The sequence below is a fragment of the Bos indicus genome, chromosome 18, assembly GCF_029378745.1.
Source record: "Bos indicus isolate NIAB-ARS_2022 breed Sahiwal x Tharparkar chromosome 18, NIAB-ARS_B.indTharparkar_mat_pri_1.0, whole genome shotgun sequence".
NCBI lineage: Eukaryota > Metazoa > Chordata > Mammalia > Artiodactyla > Bovidae > Bos > Bos indicus.
Window position 1 is genome coordinate 5236835 of NC_091777.1, and position 22461 is coordinate 5259295.

Here is a 22461-nt window from a genome sequence, read left to right on the forward strand (position 1 = left end):
TTGTACTTTCCTTGAGGGTAATTAGAAATTTTCAAAGTTGAATTTTTAATGACAGTTCCATGGGGTGGCAACACAGCAGGTGTTTGCTAAGTGTATCCTGAATGGCAGAATGAATGAAGAAAAAAGAAACGCAGTGTGGCACCTACCGGTTCTTGTTCCAGAAGAATGAGGCTAACCACGACAATGTTTATATCACTTCCAATGGTCCCATCTTTAAAGAGGCTGGAAACCTGTTGAAACAAATTGAAATCAGAGAAAAGCAAAAAAAAAAAAAAAAAAATTTTTAATTTCCAAAACTGCAAGGGAATATGAGCAAGTATGCATTGATTTGACCAAATATATTTATGTAGGAAGGCAATTTCCTTCCAACTTAATTTCTTTCAATACAATCACGTGGCTGCATCTGCTGTTTAACTCACGCACGGGAACTCCACGACTCTGAGCTGTCTCAGGGAGGCAGAGGGCTGGGGTCCTGACTGTCTCCGTACCATGTTCATGACCGTGAGAATGTACGTGGTGACATTGGCCTTGCCATGCTTCTCCACCATCTTCTTGTCTGCTACCACAAGGGTTTCCACGTTGAGGCCCTTCTGTGACTTGCCAGCTGACCTTCTGGGCCGTCCCGAGCTCCCATATTCATCAAACCTGAGATAGGTGTCCTCTGTGGGAGGCTTAGGGGCGTCTACAGGGAACAGAAGAGCATTTGGAAGGGCCGTCAGCAGAGCTCAGCGGGGAGACAGACAGACATCTCAACAAGGGGAGGAGGGAGACCATGCAACAAGCACTTCACTCATCTCCTGACAGATGATGCCACTGCACCTGTTCTGGGACTTTGGACCTAATCTGTGGTCAAGAGAGACTCTCAGTAGAAGGTGCAATGGATGGACAGACAAATGGATTGAGTAACTCAAAAGTGCTCTCCAAAGAGTCAAAGGAAAGAAGCTACAATCCTAGCTGGAAGAGTGGGTCAAGAAAAATCAGTATTGTGGGAAGAATCTTTAAAAACATAAAATGCTCATTTTATTTTATTGCTTAGAAACTGCAGACACAGACATTTTCCTTTGCTTCTGAATTCATTATCACACTTTGCATTGCTGCTGTTCTTGTTCAGTCGCTAAGTCATGTCTGACTCTTGGCAACTCCATAGGTTACAGCAGGCCAGGCTTCCCTGTCCTTCACTATCTCCCAGAATTTGCTCAATGTCATGCCCATTGAGTTGGTGATGCTATCCAACCATCTCATCCTCTGCTGCCCCCTTCTCCTTTTTTTCTATATACAGGTTGTATATTATTTTTTAACTAAAGTTTACAAATATGTATCCTGTAGAATGCTGCCCACGTTCCTGTTTCATCAACACCAACTTTAATATAGTACAAAATAAGTGGTCAATAGGACTCTTTGACCCAATATTAATTTAGTTGCTGTGGAAACAAAATAGTCAGAAGTGATATTTAAAATTCTATTAAATGCTTTGTAATAGATAAGTTGCTGGCATGGATATTGGCCAGTGTCTGAGCAGAGACCTCAAAGTACCTGTTAGATTAGGCACCATCCCTTTAGTTAATGGACAGTGACAGATTCAAGGGTTGCTGGGAAGGAAAAACACATTTGGAAAGCTCAGGACTGTATGTACTACAGATCCATTTAATACTATAACAACTGGTACAGTCATTATAGTGAAGTCAGCACTCCACAGAGAAAAATGAAATGATCAAATCATTTAGAGCTCAATTTAAAACCTCAATTGGCCATTTTGATAAATGACTCTGAGTTTCAGTTTCCTTATCCATGAAATGAGGATCATATCTAATCATAAAGCTGCTTTAAAGATTAGCTTTTATATTTCATATCAAGTATGTGTCATGGCCACTACAAATATCATCACTATCCTTAATACCACTAGTATTACAAATTCACGCCAAATAGATGTTCCTTAAAAAGGATATTTCAGTAATACCAAATCCCCGAAACCAATTCAAGTGCTAGACACTGTCTTTCACGACTGCTAGTGATCACCCACTTCCTCTGCTCCTGGGTACCACCCAGCCGCCCTGCCCAACTACGTAGTCACACGCTGCTCACAGCTCCGGAGACTGTGAAATGCGGCTGGTGCCACGGAAGGAATGGGATTTTTAATTTTGTTTCATTTTTATTAATTTTACTTTATATTTAAAAGACAGTATTTGATTCAGCTATTTAAAAAACTTTATATAGGGAACAATTTGACTGTGTAAGTCTACTTCTCACCTTTAAGTTTTATAAAATCTAGATACAGATTAAGCATTTCTGGTGAGAATTTACTGTCTGATTTGGAATTGTTCTCTAAGTGTAAAATAAATGGATTTCTAAAATTTAATATGAAAAAATAATATAAAATACATCATTTAAATTGGTACTTCATTGGTTATATTGATGACATACTGAGATGATATTTTGTATATATTGGGTTAAATAAAATATATCATTCATGCTAATTTACCTATTTAAGCATTTTTTAATGTGGCTACTAGAAAATTTTAAATTACATATGGGGCTGATGTTATATTTCTGTCGGACACTGCTGGTATGGAAAATGCAGTGTGCCCAGGTCACAAGCCAAGTCCAAGGCTTCTTATGTTCCATCACCACCTCCAATCAGGTGCCAGTGTCCTCATTAACTGGGAAGTCTGTTGAATTAGTTGCTCAGTCATGCCTGACTCTCTGCAACCCCATGGACTGTAGCCCGCCAGGCTCCTCTGTCCAAGGAATTCTCCAGGCAAGAATCCTGGAGTGGGCTGCCAATCCCTTCTCCAGGGGATCTTCCCGACCCAGGGATTGAACCTGTGTGTCTTGCATTGCAGGCAGATTCTTCACCATCTGACCCACCAGGGAAGATTCAAATCTTCAAAAGGAATACCTAACCATACCTGGGAATTCACCTCTGATCTCTCTCATCATTTGGAAGACTAGGTCCTTTTCTCATACAGAAAAGATACAGAAACTAAAATAATATTGGGACATACAATTAAAAAGATATTAAAAGAGGGAAAAAAATCTTTCCAGTTTAACTGAAAAAAAAAAAAAAAACAGGATCCCCTAGTTTTTGTCTGACAGGGGTGATTTCTGGCTCATCTCCAAGATTAACTTCAGTGGGGGCTGAGCATAGCCCAGTTTTAACCTGCAAAGTCAGCACACCCAGTGATGCTTGGGAAAACCCGTCGAGGGCCCAGAGAGGAAGAGAACAAGAAAAGGTTTCCTTACATACATTTCTTGCGTCGTCCACAAAAATGCTGCTTTTGCAACCTTCCATGATGCTGTTCTCTCTCTGGACTCCAAGAGGTGTGGGGAGTGTGACTTGGGGGGTGACCCGCGGGGTTCCGGCCGGAACTCAGGTAGCCGTGGCAACGCCGGATCTTCTCCTCCGCAGTCCTTTTGTACAGCACGTGAGGATGGTGGCCTGCGGGGGAGCTGTAGTTGTGTTCCTGGGCCAGGAGTTGAGGTAATGGCGAGATGAGGAATTCATTTTTTTGTGTCCTTATGAGGCCTGACTAAAAAGCCAAACACAAAGGAAACATTAGGGATTCCTTGCATCCCTGTTTTGCGTGTGTAGATTTTCAGCAACTTCCTATGTGCAGGCACCGCCCTAAGTACTGGGCACGGGCAGTATCATTTTATCTGCACCATGAGCAGCTGCCACTGTTATTACCCCCGTTTCACAGGTGTGAAAACTGAGGCTAAGACAGTAAGTAGGAAAGCTAGTATTGGTACCTAGAATTCTCTACTTAGTGGGGCAGTGCTGTTAACTTCTATTCTAGGCATCTAATCTCGATGTTTGGGACTGAAGGGCTGAGTCATGTGACATTCTGGGATTCTCCATACTTAGGACAAGGCAGATACCATAGTCAACACTGGACATGGTGGTGTATTTAAAAACAGCCCCACCCTCCAAGAGCTTATGGTATAGACAGTAAAAACAAAGACATTCCATCTTGACTTCATAAGTGCTCAATAAAAGAACTAGCAAGGATGGGAGAGAGAGGAGTGAGTAAATCTTGGTTATCTTCAAGTGAGGGTCTGGAGAATCCAAAGGGTTACACCAACATGAACAGACAGATGAGCTCAATCAGGAAGAAAGAGGAGACCGGGACAAGCCCATCCAATCACAATGTCACTTTCAAGTTCACAGCACAATATGTTTTTGTACCTGAAATTTCAGACACAATACACCCCTGCCTTCCCCCCACATGCATTGTACTCTCTCTTCTCTGCATTTGTTCAGGATTTCCCTGATCCCCAGGCACTCCTGCGAAAAGTGTGGTCTATGGACCAGCAGCCTCAGCCTCACCAGCATGCTGGTTAGAAATGTGGACTCGCAGGTCTCTCCCCAGACCTGCTGACTCAGAATGTATGTAGATCCCTAGGTGATTTGTCTGCCCATTGACACTTGAGAAGCACTGATACAGGCCAGCAGGGCTTCCCAGGTGGCACTAGCTGTAAAGAACCCGCCTGCCGATGCAGGAGACATAAGAGATGTGGGTTTGATCCCTGGGTGAGGAAGATCCCCTGGAGGAGGGCATGGCAACCCACTCCAGTACTCTTGCCTGGAGAATACCATGGACAGAGGAGCCTGGCAGGCTGCAGTCATGGGGTCGCAAAGAGTCAGACACGACTGAAGCGACTTAGCACGTATGCACACACGCATAACACAGGCCAGGAGCTCTTAAACTCTGTTGAATGTAGGAATGCCTGCAGATCTTAAATATGTGCACACACACACATACAGGGTCACTCACTCCCAGGCGGAATTCCATCCTATCCAAGAGTGACTCTCTTGTGATTCATGCGTCAGAATTTTTTCAACTGCCTCAATGGTTATCCCAACGTACAAATGAGTTTATGACCTAGGTCCTACGTTCCTCAGGTGCAAAACAGAGAGAAATTTTCCTCCCCAGACACCTAATAAGGAGAGATAAAGTAACCACTGCAGAAACCCTTTACACACTTTCAGTCCCAGTTTAGATGACTGACGATGATGCGTGATTGAATCAACCCACATTCACTGAGCGCCAGCGAGGTGCTACGCTCTTGGGTAAGGGCTAACACACACCTGGGCAGGAAACACACATGCACACACACGCAGGGCATGCGGCCTACTGGGGAGCCAGACGTGAATAGTCAAGAATGTAAGGGGGTGAGGCCAGGTTACCAAGGGAACAGAGAGATGTGTGGGGGCATCACCAGGGGTGTCCCTAGGCCTAACTGTAACCCTCTGTTAGGATTCAGCTTCTCCCTCCTAAAAGGAGCCCCGGGATGTATGTGTGATGCTGATTTCCCTTTCGGTTTAGGAGTCTGCTGCCTTCCGGGGTGTCCCTAGGCCTAACTGTAACCCTCTGTTAGGATTCAGCCTCTCCCTCCTAAAGGAGCCCCGGGATGTACGTGTGATCCTGATTTCCCTTTCGGTTTAGGAGTCTGCTGCCTTCCTAAAGACTGTCTCGTGGGGACTTCCCTGGTGGTCCAGTGGCTAAGAGTCTGTACTTCCACTGCAGGGGGCACAGGCTCGATCCCCAGTCGGAGACTAAGATCCCACCTGCCATGCAGTGCTGCCAAAAAAAGAAAAAAAATCCTCGAACAAAACAAAACAAAAAGCCCCACCAACAAACAAAGAAAGACTGCCTTGTGGTCTGTAGTGCCAGCATGACGCTTGCCTTTGTTCAGCAGATACACACTGAGTATCTAACTCATAGCCCAGATTCAGGCCTTGGCACAAAGAGAAGCAGAAAGTCAGGAGACAGTCCACATTCATGCTCTCGTGGAGATGATGGGACAAGTAATCGGCAACAAAAATTTGAGGAGGTAAAATCTCACAACCCCAGAAATCTTGCCCATCTGCTGTACCTTCACTCAGGCTGGATCTCAGCGCAGTTCGCCCTCTCTGCCCAGCCCAGTGCCAAGCTGCAGCCATGCTCATCCCTCGTTTGGGCACTCTACCACGTCTTCCAAATCCCCCTCGTCTTCTCCACTACAATCCCCCGACACCGGCCAGCATCCTCGGCCAAGAGCATCAGCTCACACGTGCTGACATCCCTCTCAGACCTGATTCCCTTTCCCTGGGTCACAGACCCCTCCATCATCTGCCCCCGCTGGAGCCTGGCAGTTGGGTCTGCCCTCCTCTCCTTCCTACCGTTCTGAACAGCACTTCTGTGGCTTCTTGAATCAACAAATCCTTCACCTGAAGGGGTGAAAGCAGCATTTGCCACCCCAAATGCACCTCCTGGGCATGAGGATTAGCCTGAGCTGGTTAAACAGCAGGCACCAGAGGAGCTCTGGGCAGCCAGCAGATGGGAGCCTTTTCTGAGAGCATTTCCCCTCAAAGGGAAATCTCCATGTGTCAGGCCAGGGGTGGGGGCTCCCTGTTCTACCAGCAAGGAGAGGTTGAGTGTGACTCCAGAAACTTTTATCTACTGAGAAGGTTCCACTTTAAATGTGTGTGACTACCGTACCCTTACTTACTGGGCTTTGCCTGACAGGCTCACGTAACTGCCACCTACTCGGTTCTTTCTTTGGTTTTTAGGTGTTTAAGGGGGGTGGCTTCGGTCTTCTGGGGGAATTATTCAGCTTTCCTGGGTCTCTCATGTACACAGGAGGTATGTGAAGTGTTGGTCGCTCAGTCGTGTCTGATGCTTTACGACCTCATGGACTGTAGCCTGCCAGACACCTCTGTCCATGGGATTCTCCAGGCAAATACTGGAGTGGGTTGCCATGCCCTTCTCCAGGGGATCTTCCCAACCCAGGGATCGAACCTGCGTCTCCTGCATTGCAGGCAGATTCTTTACTGTCTGAGCTACCAGGGAATAACATGTATATAATAATATACATGTTATTAAACATCTATCTGCTTTTTTCCTGTTAATCTGTCCTTTATTACAATGAGGACGGGGTCCGGGAGGAGGGGTTTGTTGGTCACAAAGAACCTAGAGGGTAAAGGGAAAATTCTTTTCGTTGTCTACACACTCTTAATCAATTTTGCACATCCTTTTCCTATGCCCGGCCACCTTCTTCCCCCAGAGACTCACTGGTGTGGCCTTCTGGTGCTTTTTGCTTTTGTCTCAGATTAAACAACATCTTCCCAGACAGACAGGAGTCAGCACCCTATTGAAAACTACCCTTCCTCACTTCCAGCTACAGTTTATGTGCTGTGCATCCATCTTCAATGAAGGAAACAAAGAAGATGCAACCTTCCTATCACCTCTGACAGAGTTTGAACATCCACACTGTATATGGGCATCCCTGGCGTACGCCACACATCATCAGTCAATAAATAGATGGCTATCAGCCCACAGACATGTGTGGAATAAGCAAACAAGTCACCTGAAAAATCTCAGAATGGAGCGGATGCTGAAGCTGGGCATGCCAACATCCTCCTCCCTTTCCAGTCAGAGAAACCAGAGCTAGGAAGTGACATGCTCAAATGCATAAACATCATGAACTCTTTCTCTCTTACAGATGTTGTAAGCAGACTGATTACGGGTTTCCCAGAGAAAGAGAACCAGGCGTGGCTTTCTTGGCATAAGAGAAGCCATTTTGGCCTAAGGCGTTCTGTGATCTAAGCCCAGTCACCGTGCTTGCCCTTGAACAGGTCTTGGGAGTCAGTGATCTTACAGGAATAAGGAAATGCAGGCGGTCAAACAACAGTGCAGTGACAAAGCAGGGTCTCAGTTCCTCCTCAAGGGGTTGTATAATTTTTATCTTTGAGGCCTACGGGATTGAAGGCCCCCACCCAGGTGCAGGATGGAATGATGACGTTGACCCTCTTGACTTCAATCAACTAAAGCATGGACCTTGGCCTCAGTTCTATACTGAATTCTTCTCTGCCCAAGCTCCCTAATGAATATGCATGTACTATTAGCTTCAAATTCTCCAGTTTTGCTGTTCAGGGAAAGATCCCTGCAGAGAAGGCAATGGCACTCCACTCCAGTACTCTTGCCTGGAAAATCCCATGGACAGAAGAGCCTGGTAGGCTGCAGTCCATGGGGTCGCACAGAGTCAGACATGACTGAAGCGACTTAGCAGCAGCAGCAGCAGAAAAATCCCTGATGCTTTGGGAAAGATCCCTAGTGTGCTGCTTACTTGCTGCAAATAATAATAAATCCTTTCTCCCCATCTTCTCCCAGCGTGGCTGGGACTATTGGCTCGATATCCACCAAGAGGCAAACCCAGTTTTGGGGGAACAGTGTGAAGCCAGGAGCCCCCCTGTAACCCCTATTTAAACCTCAGGGCCACCTATGGGGCTCTCAGCTGGAAGTCCAGGTAGAATTCAGGCCTCCCTGTTTCTGAGCAGGGCCCTCACACCTCAGCCCTGGGGCCCAGTGCCCTCACTTCTCCAAGCTGCGTGAAGACAAAAGACCCCATTTACAGCCCAGAGGACAGAGTGAACAGTTAAAGGGGAAAAAAAAAATAGTGAACTATCCATGAAGGCCCTCCAGCCTTACTAACTTCCTGACTTGGTTCAACTCATATCAAAGGCTTAAGCCACTCAACTGCCTTAACTGGAGGAACCGGTTTGGAAGCTTTCTCTTTACTCCTTATTTCTTGAGAACTGTAGGCATCTGAAATGCAGAGTGACTTCTGCACTAAGAAAGCAATTTTTAAAAAATGGCCTCTTATATTGGGACCAACGCACGAGGCCCAAACAGCCCTCCATATTTAATCCAGTTTTGGGCGACGAGGACAAAACTCCAGAACGATTCTTTATAACAAAACGAGGATTTTACAGAGCTGCATGTTAAGGAAGAAGAATGTTCCTTTTTGGGAGTTCAGTCTGATGGAAAATAATGGAGTCTAACCCAAAATACTTTTTATGGTTTAAAACATAAACCTAGCACCTCTAAGAGGAGCCAGCTATTAACTACAGAATGTGTGAAGCATTTTGAGTGACTGAACACATGCGATGTTTTAGACAAAATGTGGCCTGGAAGACAAGACCTCTGGTCCCAACAGGCTTCCAATTAAGTGGGCAAAGCAGGGCTGAAACAAGTGAGATCACGAGCAAACGTTCCGTTGTGTCCAGTGTGGAGGGAAAAAAGCAGGACTCTGTGAGCGAAAGTGAAGGTCGCTCAGTCGTGTCCGACTCTTTGCAACCCCGTGGACTATACGGTCCATGGAATTCTCCAGGCCAGAATACTGGAGTGGGGAGCCTTTCCCTTTTCCAGGGGATCTTCCCAACCCAGGGATCGAGCTCGGGTCTCCTGCATTGCAGGTGGATTCTTTACCAGCTGGGTGACAAGGGAAGCCCATGATTCTATGAGAGAGATAAGATCAAAGAGTGAGAGGAGAAGAGAGACTGATTTTGGAAGTTTTTAAATATTTTTTAAATTGAAATACAGTTGATTTACAATGCTTTGGGTGCATAGCAAAGTGATTCAGTAATATACACATGCATACACACACATATATGCACATATGTATGTGTGTGTGTTCAGTTGCTCAGTCACGTCCAGCACTTTGTGACCCTATGGACTGTAGCCTGCCAGACTCCTCTGTCTATGGAATTTCCCAGGCAAGAATACTACAGTGGCTGGGTGTTCAGTCCTTGGAGGAGGCATGGCAACCCACTCCAGTACTTTTGCCTGGAGAATCCTGTGGACAGAGGAGCCTGGAGGACTACAGTCCTTGGGTCGCAGAGTCAGACAGGACTGAAGTGAAAGCATGCACCCACAGTAAATGTAAACATAAAATAATAGAGTCATGGCTTTTGAAAAAGAAAATTAAGAGACTTGAGCATATATGAGGAATAGAGAGACAGACTCCAGGTGAAAAGCCATGGAACTATTTCTGGTCTCATGGCCAGAGATGAGTCAAAGTCTGATGACACTATGCTGAGAGCATATGGCCCCTAATCACTTCCTCAGTTCTCTGTAAAGTGTGTCATGCTAAGAAACTGAAATAGAATTTTCTGCCATCTGCATCTACACACGCGGAGCTGGTTTAACAGACAACCGGGACAGGCCCTCACATGCGGACACATTTTGGAAAAAGAATGTGTGTTCAGGATTCCACAGTACTGTCAAAGGGGAAAAAAGTCTCCTATACTTTGGGACAAAAAAAACCCAAAATAGTTATGTCAACAAAAATCTAGCATTTCTCATCCATTCATTCATATTAATATGAACATCAGCAGGACTCCAATACAAAAACAATGTGGAAGGGGATTTGTGCTTTCCAGATTCATATACACAGCAATCTTTCTTAAAACTCTGTGAAGCCCAGTCCACCAGCATTTAATCAGATGCCATCAGTACGCTCACACTGCTCACAGCCTGGTGACGGGGGTATGAAGCTAACAAGAGCCACAACACACAGTATCTTCAACCCGGTGAAGTGCCCTTTCCAGCTTTTATCTCCTGAGGAAGTTTACATACCTCTCAAGAACAAACCTCTCATTTCCCGAGTCCCAGATTTGTAGAAGGAGAGTAATAGCATCTCCCTTGGCAGGTTTTTAGAGAATTAAGTGAGTTAACACTTTTAAAGTGCTAAAAGCAGTGCCTGGCACAGAAAACACTCGAAGTGTGTTTACTGTTACAATGATTATATTTGATCAGATGAGGGACGAGAGCCTTTTTCTAAGTGTGTATTATAACTGTCCCCTTCAATGGGACCTGCAACCCTGGGAAGTGGTATCAGTGTTCCGTTATTGATAAAAACAATGAAAGGATTAAATGCACACATGCTCAAAAACGCACTCAGTTTGAGTAAGTAGCCACGATCTGTGTTTCAGCATTTATAAATTAATCCAAGTGGTTTAACCACGATCCCCGCCAACCTGTCTTCCTTTCTGGCCCCATCTGGAGGACTGTTTCACTGTTTCCTGCGTACCAGACCCTCTGCAGAGCATTCTACCTGCAACATCTCATCGGACTCTCACAACAGTTCTGTCTGATGGGTGCTTTACCTCTCGTATTCCAGGGCCGTCTGAGCACTCAACCTTTCCTCAGCCTTAAACACTCTTCCTATTTGTTGTTCTTTAGTCGCTTCCATCGTGTCCGACTCTTTGCAACTCTATGGACTGTAGGCCGCCAGGCTGCTCTGTCCATGGGGTTTTCCAGCAAGAGTACTGGACTGGGTTGCCGTGTGCTCCTCCAGGGGATCTTTAGGACCCAGGGGTTGAAGCCATGTCTCCTGCATTGGCAGGGGGTTTTATTTACCGCAGAGCCACCAAGGAAGCACACACATCCTATTAGGAGTCAGGAAAAGTTCCAGAAACACTGAATTGAAATGTACTAAGAGAGTACAACTTAAATGTTCACACACACACACACACACACACACACAGGTAAACAGGTAAAGTGACGGACATATAAACTAATGGGGGGAACAACTATGTCACAGCTGTGGATGTCAGGGTATGTAGTGCTAAACTCTTTGGGAGAGGTAGACACAGATTAATACGGAAGAGAAACCACATCTTCCCAGCCCTCAGACAGCTAATTATGCTCAGTCGTGTCTGACTCTTTGTGACCCTTTGGACTGTAGCCTGCTAGGCTCCTCCATCGATGGGATTTTCAGGCAAGAATACTGGACTGGGTTGCCACTTCCTCCTCTAGAGGATCTTTCTGACCCAGGAATCAAGCCCACGTCTCCTTCATCTCCTGCACTGCAGGCAGATCCTCTACCCCTGAGCCATCGGGCAAGCCTATACGTTGACAACCGACAGGAAGGACAGATGATGAAGCCGCATATCCCTTACAAGCAGTGCGATCATGAAGATCAAGGCAGGAGCCATCTGATAGCCTCGCATCATGGGATCCTCTGTTCTGGCCCGCCCTCAAGAATCAGATCATTTCAAAGGAAGCTTAAGGAAAGATGCCATTTGGCAAGCACGTGACTGCTGTAACGGCTGTTGGGTAATTGTGAGGGTCCAAGTGGAGAGAGCTGGCACGTCTGGGTTTCACAGAAACCAGACTTGCAGCAAACTTCACGTGGGACCATGCAGCCAGCCCTTCCCCCACATCACCAGAGGCTTTGGTGCAGTGTCTGTTAGTAACAGTCCTCCTCCTTCACACATCACGTCAGCATCCTCTGGAAGACGAGGGAGGAGCGTAGGCTAAATGTCTGGGATGAGATGCTCAGAACTAACATCCAAGTTGTGTTTTTAATGGCAATTTCAGAATCCAAATCTGTGTTCCCAAGCTCAATACTCCATCTTCTTCAAACAGCACCCTACTGGCATTCACATTTCGGTTGCATTCACAATTTTCACAACATTGACCTTAGAGTTCCAGCTCAGTCCTGTTTCACCCCAGGTGGAGAGTTAAAGGAGTGGTCTCCTATTTCACCGCTCTGTTGGCAATCCCTATCCTCTGCTGCTCTGAAAACACTTTTCTCAAGCATCAGTTCGAAGAGGTTCACATTCAAGTTTGTTATCACAAGATAAGTGCTGGAACAAGGAATGTGGGATTCACACCACTTTAGTCTAGGCCACTCTAAAGACCAAAGATGGATGGGTCATGGTGGAAAGCTCTGACAAAACGTGGTCCACTGGAGAAGGGAATGGCAAACCATTTCAGTATTCTTGTCTGGAGAACCCCATGAACAGTATGAAAAGGCCAAAAGATAGGACACTGAAAGATGAACTCCCCAGGTTGGTAGGTGCCCAATATGCTACTGGACATCAGTGGAGAAATAAATCCAGAAAGAATGAAGGGATGGAGCTAAAGCAAAGCAACACCCAGTTGTGGATGTGACTGGTGATGGAAGTAAAGTCCAATGCTGTAAAGAGCAATATTGCATAAGAACCTGGAATATTAGGTCCATGAATCAAGGCAAATTGGAAGTGGCCAAACAGGAGATGGCAAGCGTAAACATCGACATTTTAGGAATCAGCAAACTAAAATGGACTGGAACGGGTGAATTTGACTCAGATGACCATTATATCTACTACTGCGGGCAGGAATCACTTAGAAGAAATGGAGTAGCCATCATGGTCAACAAAAGAGTTCGAAATGCAGTACTTGGATGCAAACTCAAAAATGACAGAATGATCTCTGTTTGTTTCCAAGGCAAACCATTCAATATCATGGTAATCCAAGTCTATGCCCCGACCAGTAATGCTGAAGAAGCTGAAGTTGAACAGTTCTATGAAGACCTAAAGACCTTCTAGAACTAACACCCAAAATATATGTCCTTTTCACTATAGGGGCCTGGAATGCAAAAGTGGGAAGTCAAGAGATACCTGGAGTAACAGGCAAATTTGGCCTTGGAATATGGAACGAAGCAGAGCAAAGGCTAATAGAGTTTCGCAAACAGAACGGACTGGTCAGAGCAAACATCATCTTCCAACAACACAAGAGAAGACTCTACACATGGACATTACCAGATGGTCAATACCAAAATCAGACTGATTATATTCTTTGCAGCCAAAGATGGAGAAGCTCTATACAGTCAGCAAAAACAAGACTGGGAGCTGACTGTGGCTCAAATCGTGGATTCCTTATTGCCAAATTCAGACTTAAAGAAAGAAGGGAAAAGCACTAGACCATTCAGGTATGACCTAAATCAAACAAACACCTTACAATTATACAGTGGAAGTGAGAAATAGATTCAAGGGATTAGATCTGACAGATAGAGTGCCTGAAGAACTATGGATGGAGATTCATGACATTGTACAGGAGACAGGGATCAAGACCATCCCCAAGAAAAAGAAATGCAAAAAGGCAAAATGGCTGTCTGAGGAGGCCTTACAAATAGCTGAGAAAAGAAGAGAAGTGAAAGGCAAAGAAGAAAGGAAAGATATACCCATTTGAATGCAGAGTTCCAAAGAATAGCAAGAAGAGACAAGAAAGCCTTCCTCAGTGATCAGTGCAAAGAAATAGAGGAAAACAATAGAATGGGAAAGACTAGAGATCTCTTCAAGAAAATTAGAGATACCAAGGGAACATTTCATGCAAAGATGGGCACAATAAAGGACAGAAGTGGTATGGACCTAACAGAAGCAGAAGATATTAAGAAGAGGTGGCAAGAATACACAGAAGAACTGTACAAAAAAGATCTTCATGACCCAGATAATCACGATGGTGTGATCATTCACGTAGAGCCAGACATCCTAGAATGTGAGGTCAAGTGGGTCTTATGAACAAAGCTAGTAGAGGTGATGGAATTCCAGGTAAGCTGTTTCAAATAAAAGATGATGCTGTGAAAGTGCTGCACTCAAGATGCCAACAAATTTGGAAAACTCAGCAGTGGCCACAGGACTGGAAAAGGTCCATTTTCATCCCAATCCCAAAGAAAGGCAATGCCAAAGAATGTTCAAACAATTGCACTCATCTCAAACACTAGCAAGGTAATGCTCAAAATTCTCCAAGCCAGGCTTCAACAGTATGTGAACCAAGAGCTTCCAGATGTTGAAGCTGGATTTAGAAAAGGCAGAGGAACCAGAGATGAAATTGCCAACATCCACTGGATCATCGAAAAAGCGAGAGTTCCAGAAAAACATCTACTTCTGCTTTACTGACTACGCCAAAGCCTTTGACTGTGTGGATCACAAAAAACTGTGGAAAATTCTTTAAGAGATGGGAATACCAGACCACCTGACTTGCCTCCTGAGAAATCTGTATGCAGGTCAAGAAGCAACAGTTAGAACTGGACATGGAACAACAGACTGGTTCCAAATCAGGAAAGGAGTACGTGAAGGCTGTAAATTGTCACCATGCTTATTTAACTTATATGCACAGTACATCATGAGCAATGCTGGGCTGGATGAAGCACAAGCTGGACTCAAGATTGCCGGGAGAAATATGAATAACCTCAGACACCACACTTACGGCAGAAAGCGAAGAAGAACTAAAGAGCCTCTTGATAAAAGTGAAAGAGGAGAGTGAAAAAGTTGGCTTAAAACTCAACATTCAGAAAACTAAGATGATGGCATCTGGTCCCATCACTTCATGGCAAATAAATGGGGAAACAATGGAAACAGTGAGAGACTTTATTTTCTTGGGCTCCAAAATCACTGCAGATGGTGACTGAAGACATGAAATTAAAAGAGTGTGCTCCTTGGAAGAAAAGTTATGACCAACCTAGACAGAATATTAAACAACAGAGACATTACTTTGCCAACAAAGGTCCATCTAGTCAAAGCTATGGTTTTTCCAGTAGTCACATATGGATGCGAGAGTTGGACCATAAAGAAAACTGAGCACTGAAGAATTAATGCTTTTCAACTGTGGTGTCTGAGAGTCCCTTGGACTGCAAGGAGATCCAACCAGTCCATCCTAAAGGAAATCAGTCCTGAATATTCATTGGAAGGACTGATGCTGAAGCTGAAACTCCAATACTTTGGCCACCTGATGCGAAGAACTGACTCATTAGAAAAGACTCTGATGCTGGGAAAGATTGAAGGTGGGAGGAGAAGGGGACGACAAAGGATGAGATGGTTGGATGGCATCACCTACTCAATGGACATGAGTTTGAGTAAGCTCCGGGAGTTGGTGATGGACAGGGAAGCCTGGAGTGCTACAGTTTATGGGGTTGTGAAGCTCAGTCCATGAGTGAGCAACTAAATTGAACTGAACTCTAAAGCCATCCCTCGGTAGCCTGTCTATTCATCGGCCACCCTCTTCTACTGAACGGCAGGTACGATGGCTCCGATGCTAGTCCATCAACAAGACAGCCAACCCTTCCCAGGGCTGTGGTGAGTGCTGTCTGGTTGTTTCAAATGATCTCTTCTCAGTTACTTCACTGTATTTAGTGTTTTTTGCCTAAGGGTGATCTCTTCAAACTATTCTATAAAAACAAAGCCGACCTTGTCATTCTTCATTTAGTTTCATTTTTTTGTACAGTTCTGATCCCTACTTGATGGTCTATCGTGTAGCTGTTTGGGTATCTGTTTATTGTCTGTTATTCTTATTAGCTTCCTAAAGCCTAAGTCTTGTCTCTCTTGCTAATTTTCATGTGACCAGTGTTTACCACACAATTGTAAAAGTGAAAGTGTTAGTCACTCAGTCGTGTCTGACTCTTTGTGACCCCATGAACTGTAGCCCACCAGGCCCCTCTGTCCGTGGGATTCTCCAGGCAAGAATACTGGAATGGGTTGCCATTTCCTTCCTCAGCGGATCTTCCTGACCCAGGGATCAAACTTGGTCTCCCACACTGCAGGCAGATTCTTTACCATCTGAGCCAGCAGTGCTCAGTAAATACTGGCCAAAAAGTTCATCTGGTTTTCCAGTCCAATGTTACCAAAATCTGAATGAACTTTTTGGACAAGCCAATGGTGGTGTTAGTGGTATAGAACCCACCTGCCAGTGCTGCTGCTGCTGCTGCTAAGTCGCTTCAGTCGTGTCCGACTCTGTGGGACCCCGTAGACGGCAGCCCACCAGGCTCCCTCGTCCCTGGGATTCTCCAGGCAAGAACACTGGAGTGGGTTGCCATTTCCTTCTCCAACCTGCCAATGCAGGAGACATAAAAGACACAGCTTCTACTCCTCGGTCAGGAAAATCCTCCGGAGGAGGAAATGGCAACCTGCTCCTCTATTCTTGCCTGGAGAATTGCATTGACAGAGGAGCCTGGTGGGCTACAGTCCATGAGACAGCAAAAAGTGGGACAAGACTGAGTACACACACAATATGGAATTGTGGAATTAAGTAATGAGTTAGAAACAAGGCAACATGCTTGGTACTATGAGAGACAAAAAAAAAAAAAAAAAAAACCCAAGCAAGACACTGATGCCTGCACTTCAGGATGCTGCTGTAACAGGAGACAAACATGTCACCAATTAACTAGATGTATCCTTTTCCTTATTTACCTTCTGGCTTGCCTCTCAAGTAGGCTCCTCACCATTCTGCAATGAATGAGATAACATAAAAAATTCTGTGGGAATAGAAAGTCTGGGGACACCACCTCTGAGGATAATATTCCAACTCTTGTATTGGACAGTGAGGGATGGTTGAAGATTCAGAAGGAAAAAGCTCTAGGACTGATCTGTGGAATAGAAAACTGGTTGGACCCAAGATGTCAGGACTCTTGGCCTCCTGTAACAGTGGATAAACTGACTTGACCCTTTGTATTCTGCCTGGCGTTATTGTGAAATATCCCAAAAATTTAGACAAGAAAAGAACATGACATAATGAGCCTACATTAGCTGACATCTATCTAGTTTGTCAATTCTTGTTATAAACCATCTTTGGCTTTGGATTTCTTTTTCATTTTTTAAAGAGCCTAAATATTATAGCTAGAGGTATTCCGGTATTGAAACCTAAACTCTCAGGATGAATTAAGATGAATATTTTCATATAAGGTTAGTATCCCAGGCTATCAAAAATCTAATTCCTCACTATTTGAAAATAACAAATATATTATTGGTATCTTTTGCTACTTAAATTATTACTATCCAAATTTATTTGGTTTCTGAGTTTGTAGAGTAATGCATTTATGTGGTGGTGGTGGTGGTTTAGTCACTAAGTCATGGCCAACTCTTGCAACCCCATGGATTGTAGCTTGCCAGGCTCCTCTGTCCATGGGATTCTCCAGGCAAGAATACTGGAGTGGGTTGCCATTTCCTTTCCCAGGGGATCATCCCGACCCAGGAATCAAACCTGGGTCTCCTGCATGGCAGGCAGATTCTTTACCAACTGGGCTATGAGGGAAGCCCAGTATATTTATGTAGCTGGTGCTTAATACATGTTTGCTGTAAAACAGTGATTTTCCTACAAGGAACACTTGACAGGGGTCTCATGACTCAGCTGGAGCTGTATAAATAATGTCCACTGTATTGCAAGACAGCAGAGCAATCATTTCTGGAATAAGTGATGCTCCTCCATTCCCAAGGCTGCTGCCTATTGATGCACAGCATCAGGAAGACACATATTTTTACTTGTTTCTGTAGTGGTGATCATTACTGTCAAGCTCTCGGCCCCACCTTTCCTTGCCTCTGACAGCATCCTTTTGTTACAAAGACAGCTGGAACTGGAAGCCATGCCAGTAACCAGCTGTTAGCGACAGTGATGAAGTCTGCACGTGGCAGCATCCCATTGGACAGCTGCACAGAGGAGCCAGATGATTGACAGGACTTCCCAAGGTCTCCTGGCGGTGGGGTGTAAGAGCCAGGGATGGACACCATATTGGAAACGCCTGGTCCCAATTTTCCTCCACTATTTATTTTCTCCTTTCCCTCCTCACCCCCTACCTTAAGGTAAAACCAAAGAAAATAACCACAGGATTACGGGATGTTAGCGATCATGTACTTCATCCCCCTGGATTTACAGGGAAAGGAAATGAGATCAAGGGAGGACAAAGGGAATACCCCAAATCTCACCACTTAGGAGAAGCATGTTGTTCTGCTTCTCGTCACCTTCACGAAGAGATGAGACTTAAGGGCCCTTCCACATCTGAAAGTCTATTCTTTTGATCAGTTGGTATGACATGCAGGGGGCTTCCCTGGTGGCTCAGCAGTAAAGGATGAGCCTGCCAATGAAGGAGATGTGTGTTTGAAACCTGAGTCGGGAAGATCCCCTGGAGGAGGAAATGGCAACCCACTCCAGTACTCTTCCCTGGGAAATCCCATGGACAGAGAAGCCCGGCAGGATACTGTCCACAGGATCACAAAAGTGTCAGACATGACTGAGCAACTAAACAACATGAATGGCATGCGGTAACTTACTGTCTTGCTGAAAACAATTTCTGCGTAAGATCGCATAAGCTGGCTTGGGAGCCTGGCACACACATGACAATCAACGTGCTTACTGATAGTAGTAATAGTTGAGTCACTAAGTCATGTCCGACTCTTGTGACCCCATGGACAGTAGCCCACCAGGCTCCTCTGTCCATGGGATTCTCCAGGCAAGAATACTGGCGTGGATTGCCATTTCCTTCTCCAGGGGACCTTCCTGACCCAGGAAGTGAACCCAGGTCTCCTGCACTGCAGGCAGATTCTTTACCAACTGAGCTACAAGGGAAGCCCATTTACTGATGGCGCTGCCTAATATCAGAGCCCATTCACAGCCCTGAGATCTGATCTTCAACCTGGCTGAACACTCAGCTTAAAGATGCAGACACCTGTACCCAACTTGGCCCTTCTAGAGTCTAAATTTCTAGAGTTTGAAAAGCAATCTTCTAGAACACTTTTTCCAGTTTATTACAGTCTCCACCATCCCCACTGTCCCATGTCTCTCATGATACCAACAGTCTGGCTCCTGCGGGCATCCGGCTTTGTGACCTCTGCTCTAATTCAATTTACACTTGACGTGCAGCTTATGTAAAGAGTTGTGCCTTGTTTTCCAAGGCGCTTCTTTTTCCTTCTTTCATATCTGCCCAATCCCCTAGCACAATGCTAACTCCCCATACAAGCCTATTAAGGAAAACACCTGCTTATAAAGAGTCTGTGAGTAAAAGTCGGTCAGTCGTGTCTGACTCTTTGAGACCCCATGGTCTATACAGTCCATGGAATTCTCCAGGCCAGAATACTGGAGTGGGGAGCCTTTCCCTTCTCCAGGGGATCTTCCCAACCCAGGGATGGAACCCAGGTCTCCTGCATTGCAGGCGGATTCTTTACCAGCTGAGCCACAAGGAAAACCCAATACAGAGTCTATATCGAGGAGAAAAGAAAAAGATCTGGGATTCTGAGTCTGTGCTGGTTACAGAGTTCTGAATCTTATCTGGTTACAGATATTTCATCTGTGACCTTGGACCATTCGCATGACTTACCTTAGTCTTAGTCTCCTCATCTGTAAAATGCGAACCACAGAATTGTATTTTTCAGCATTACGTGGGGTGCTCCTAGGAAACGCCTGGAGAGCACGCTGCATGGTGACAGACATCCGTGAAGAGACCGACGCACGGTCCCTCTTCACACGAGGCCGGTAGGCAAACACAGCCTTCTTAGAAAACTGGAATAGAAGCCTCGTTTATTTACCCCGTGAGGTCTGGGAGTTTGCAAATACTTGGTGCCTTCATGCAGAAACAAACTACAGAAGCCGGCAACTGGGTAAACATTTCTGCTCTGTGAACCTAACTTGCCTTCCATAGCATCCAAATTCCTACTCTAAACACATGCTGGGGAATGGAGGAGGGAGCCTGGGGCAAAAATAGCAAAGGACTGTTTGCCTTCAATTAAACGAATACTCTCCATCCAGATTGAGCTTCAGAGAGACATAAACAAGACAGAATGGAAGGCAAACACATACGCCGTTAGCTCATTAATATAGCCCGGGGATTAACTGAGTGTGTGCTGTGACTCCCAAGCTTTCCTCACGCTCTTGCAGATCCCCTTGGCTCATCCAACCATTATGTAACTTCTCTTCCAGTTACAAGCACAAGAGTGGCAGGAAACCTGAAGGGGTTTTCTTGTCAAAGGTTGGGTCACTTCCATCTACTGTCAGGAGTCACAGATTAGTCTGTCATGGGGCAAGGATCAGTTTACAAAGTTATTCAAATTGTCAGGTGGCACAGGCCACCCTTGAACTAAGATAAGCTGTATTTCAATAAACCAAGTATGTACGGGCTTCCAGACACCTGATCAAAACAGGTAACTAGGTTAGCCGATGCAAACTATTATGTATAGAATGGACAACAATGCTATACAATCCTACTGTATAGCACAGGGAACTATATTCAATATCCTGTGATTAAACCACAGTGGAAAAGAACATGAAAAACAATGTACATGTATGCCTAACTGAGTCTCTTCACTGCATGGCAGAAATGAACACAGTGTCATTCAACCACGTGTGCGTGCTAAGTCACTTTAGTTGTGTCTGACTCTGTGTGACCCTGTGGACTGTAGCCCGCCAGGCTCCTTTGTCTCAGTTTCCCGCGGACAAATGAAGGACACAGACTCGCTCTGAGCATCAAAGACGACAAAATAGGGAAACCATTTAGGACAGTGGCTGACACAGGGAGGGCTGGCTGGCTCATTTCAGATGCCGCTTCACTGCCTCAAAGTCCTGGGCTTCCCAGTGGCTGGTTGGTTGTCTTTCCCACTAGCATGGGGGTAGCAAAGTCGAGGGGCCTTGTATGTTCTTGCTGGTTTTCATTCCCTAGGCTTCCCAGCACCGAGAGTATCTGATGTATAAAGGCAAGCTAGGTGTCCACCAACAGATGAATGGATTGAGACAATGTGGTGCACACGGATACTCAACAAACCCGTGACTGTAACAAAAGAGCAGACTCACAGATATCGAGAACAAATTAGCGCTTACCCATAGGGAGAGGGCTTCCCTAGTGGCTCGGATAGTAAAGAATCCGCCTGCAATGTGGGGGACCTGGGTTCCATCCCTGGGTTGGGAAGATCCCCTGAAGGGAATGGCTGCCCACTCCAGTATTCTGGCCTGGAGAATTCCAAGGACTGTATAGTCCGTGGGGTTGCAAAGAGTCGGACACAATTGAGCGACTTGCACTTTCACTTTCGGTAGGAGAAGAAAGGAGAGGGGAAATATAGGGATTTAGAGGTACAAACTGTGAAGTACAATATAAGCTACAAGGATATATTGTATAATACAGGGAATATAGCCAACATTTTATAATAACCTTAAACAAAATATAACCTTTATACTGTATATCTATAACATAGAATACTGTACAGCAACCACGCTTCAATAAACCAAGAGCAGCGTTGGACACGTGGCAGATTATAAGTATTTGTTGACTGAATGAGTAACGTCCAAACGATGCTTCTGCGGCGTCCACTAAGGCAGCTGGCAGCAGTCAGCTGAGCAGGCATTAGGTGGGGAGCCAGGGCTGTGACTCGGTGATAAATAAAAACAAACGTATCCCAAACTTTGTATTAGCTCGTTCCCCAAAACGTATATGAGATTATAGCCTGTATGAGGAGCTGGGCTTTACTGTGCTACTTTTGTTGAGAGGTCACCGGGTGGGGTCTGGATAACTCCCCACAGGACAGCATGTGACGGTCAGATGAAGTCATTCAACAAATACTGAGTTTTTACAATGGGTGCGATGCTGACCGAGGCCCTGGGGATAAGGAATGAAACAGTTCTGGCCTCTGACTCGGGTGCTCTTCACCAGGGAGACTAACAGCTAAAAAGACATCCCAAGACAGTCTCCTTCTCCTCACCCGCTTTGTCCCCAAGGAGCTTGGAAACCACTGGAGGGGCACCAACAGATTCTTAAGAGAGGCTTCTAAGAAGGGATTTCTTAAGCTCAGCCTTTAATCTTGTCGGAGACCAGATGAACAAGGTGGGGGTGGGGGTGGGGTGGATATCCAGGTGAGGGAGCAAAGGTGGAGAGAGAGAGGGGAGAGAGACATTCGTTTGCCTGCAGCTATTTGACAGGTCATGCATAAAACGGCCCTGTGCTTCGGCAGGCCTATGCTTTTGGAAGTGGAAAGGGGCAGACTGTGTCAAGTCCCCAAATAGGAAAAAGCTGGTGTATACACACGTGTGATTCCAAACAAAAATAACACGATCAAGAAAACTTACATTCAGCTGACACAGAAAAAGCCAGAACTTTACAGCTTTCAAAGGGAAAATGTCATTCGGC

At 45.4% G+C, this 22461-nt stretch overlaps 1 protein-coding gene across 1 annotated transcript in view; it reads right to left on the reverse strand.

Moving 5' to 3' along the window:
• Window positions 1-22461, reverse strand: part of ADAMTS18 (ADAM metallopeptidase with thrombospondin type 1 motif 18) — a 147112-nt gene that overhangs the window by 73104 nt on the left and 51547 nt on the right. Inside the window, exons 5-7 of the mRNA XM_070771921.1 lie at window positions 3245-3527; window positions 489-682; window positions 147-230 (exon numbers count right to left, since the gene is read on the reverse strand). Of these exons, the coding sequence (XP_070628022.1) occupies window positions 147-230; window positions 489-682; window positions 3245-3527 (561 nt within the window). The remainder of the gene's footprint in view (window positions 1-146; window positions 231-488; window positions 683-3244; window positions 3528-22461) is intronic.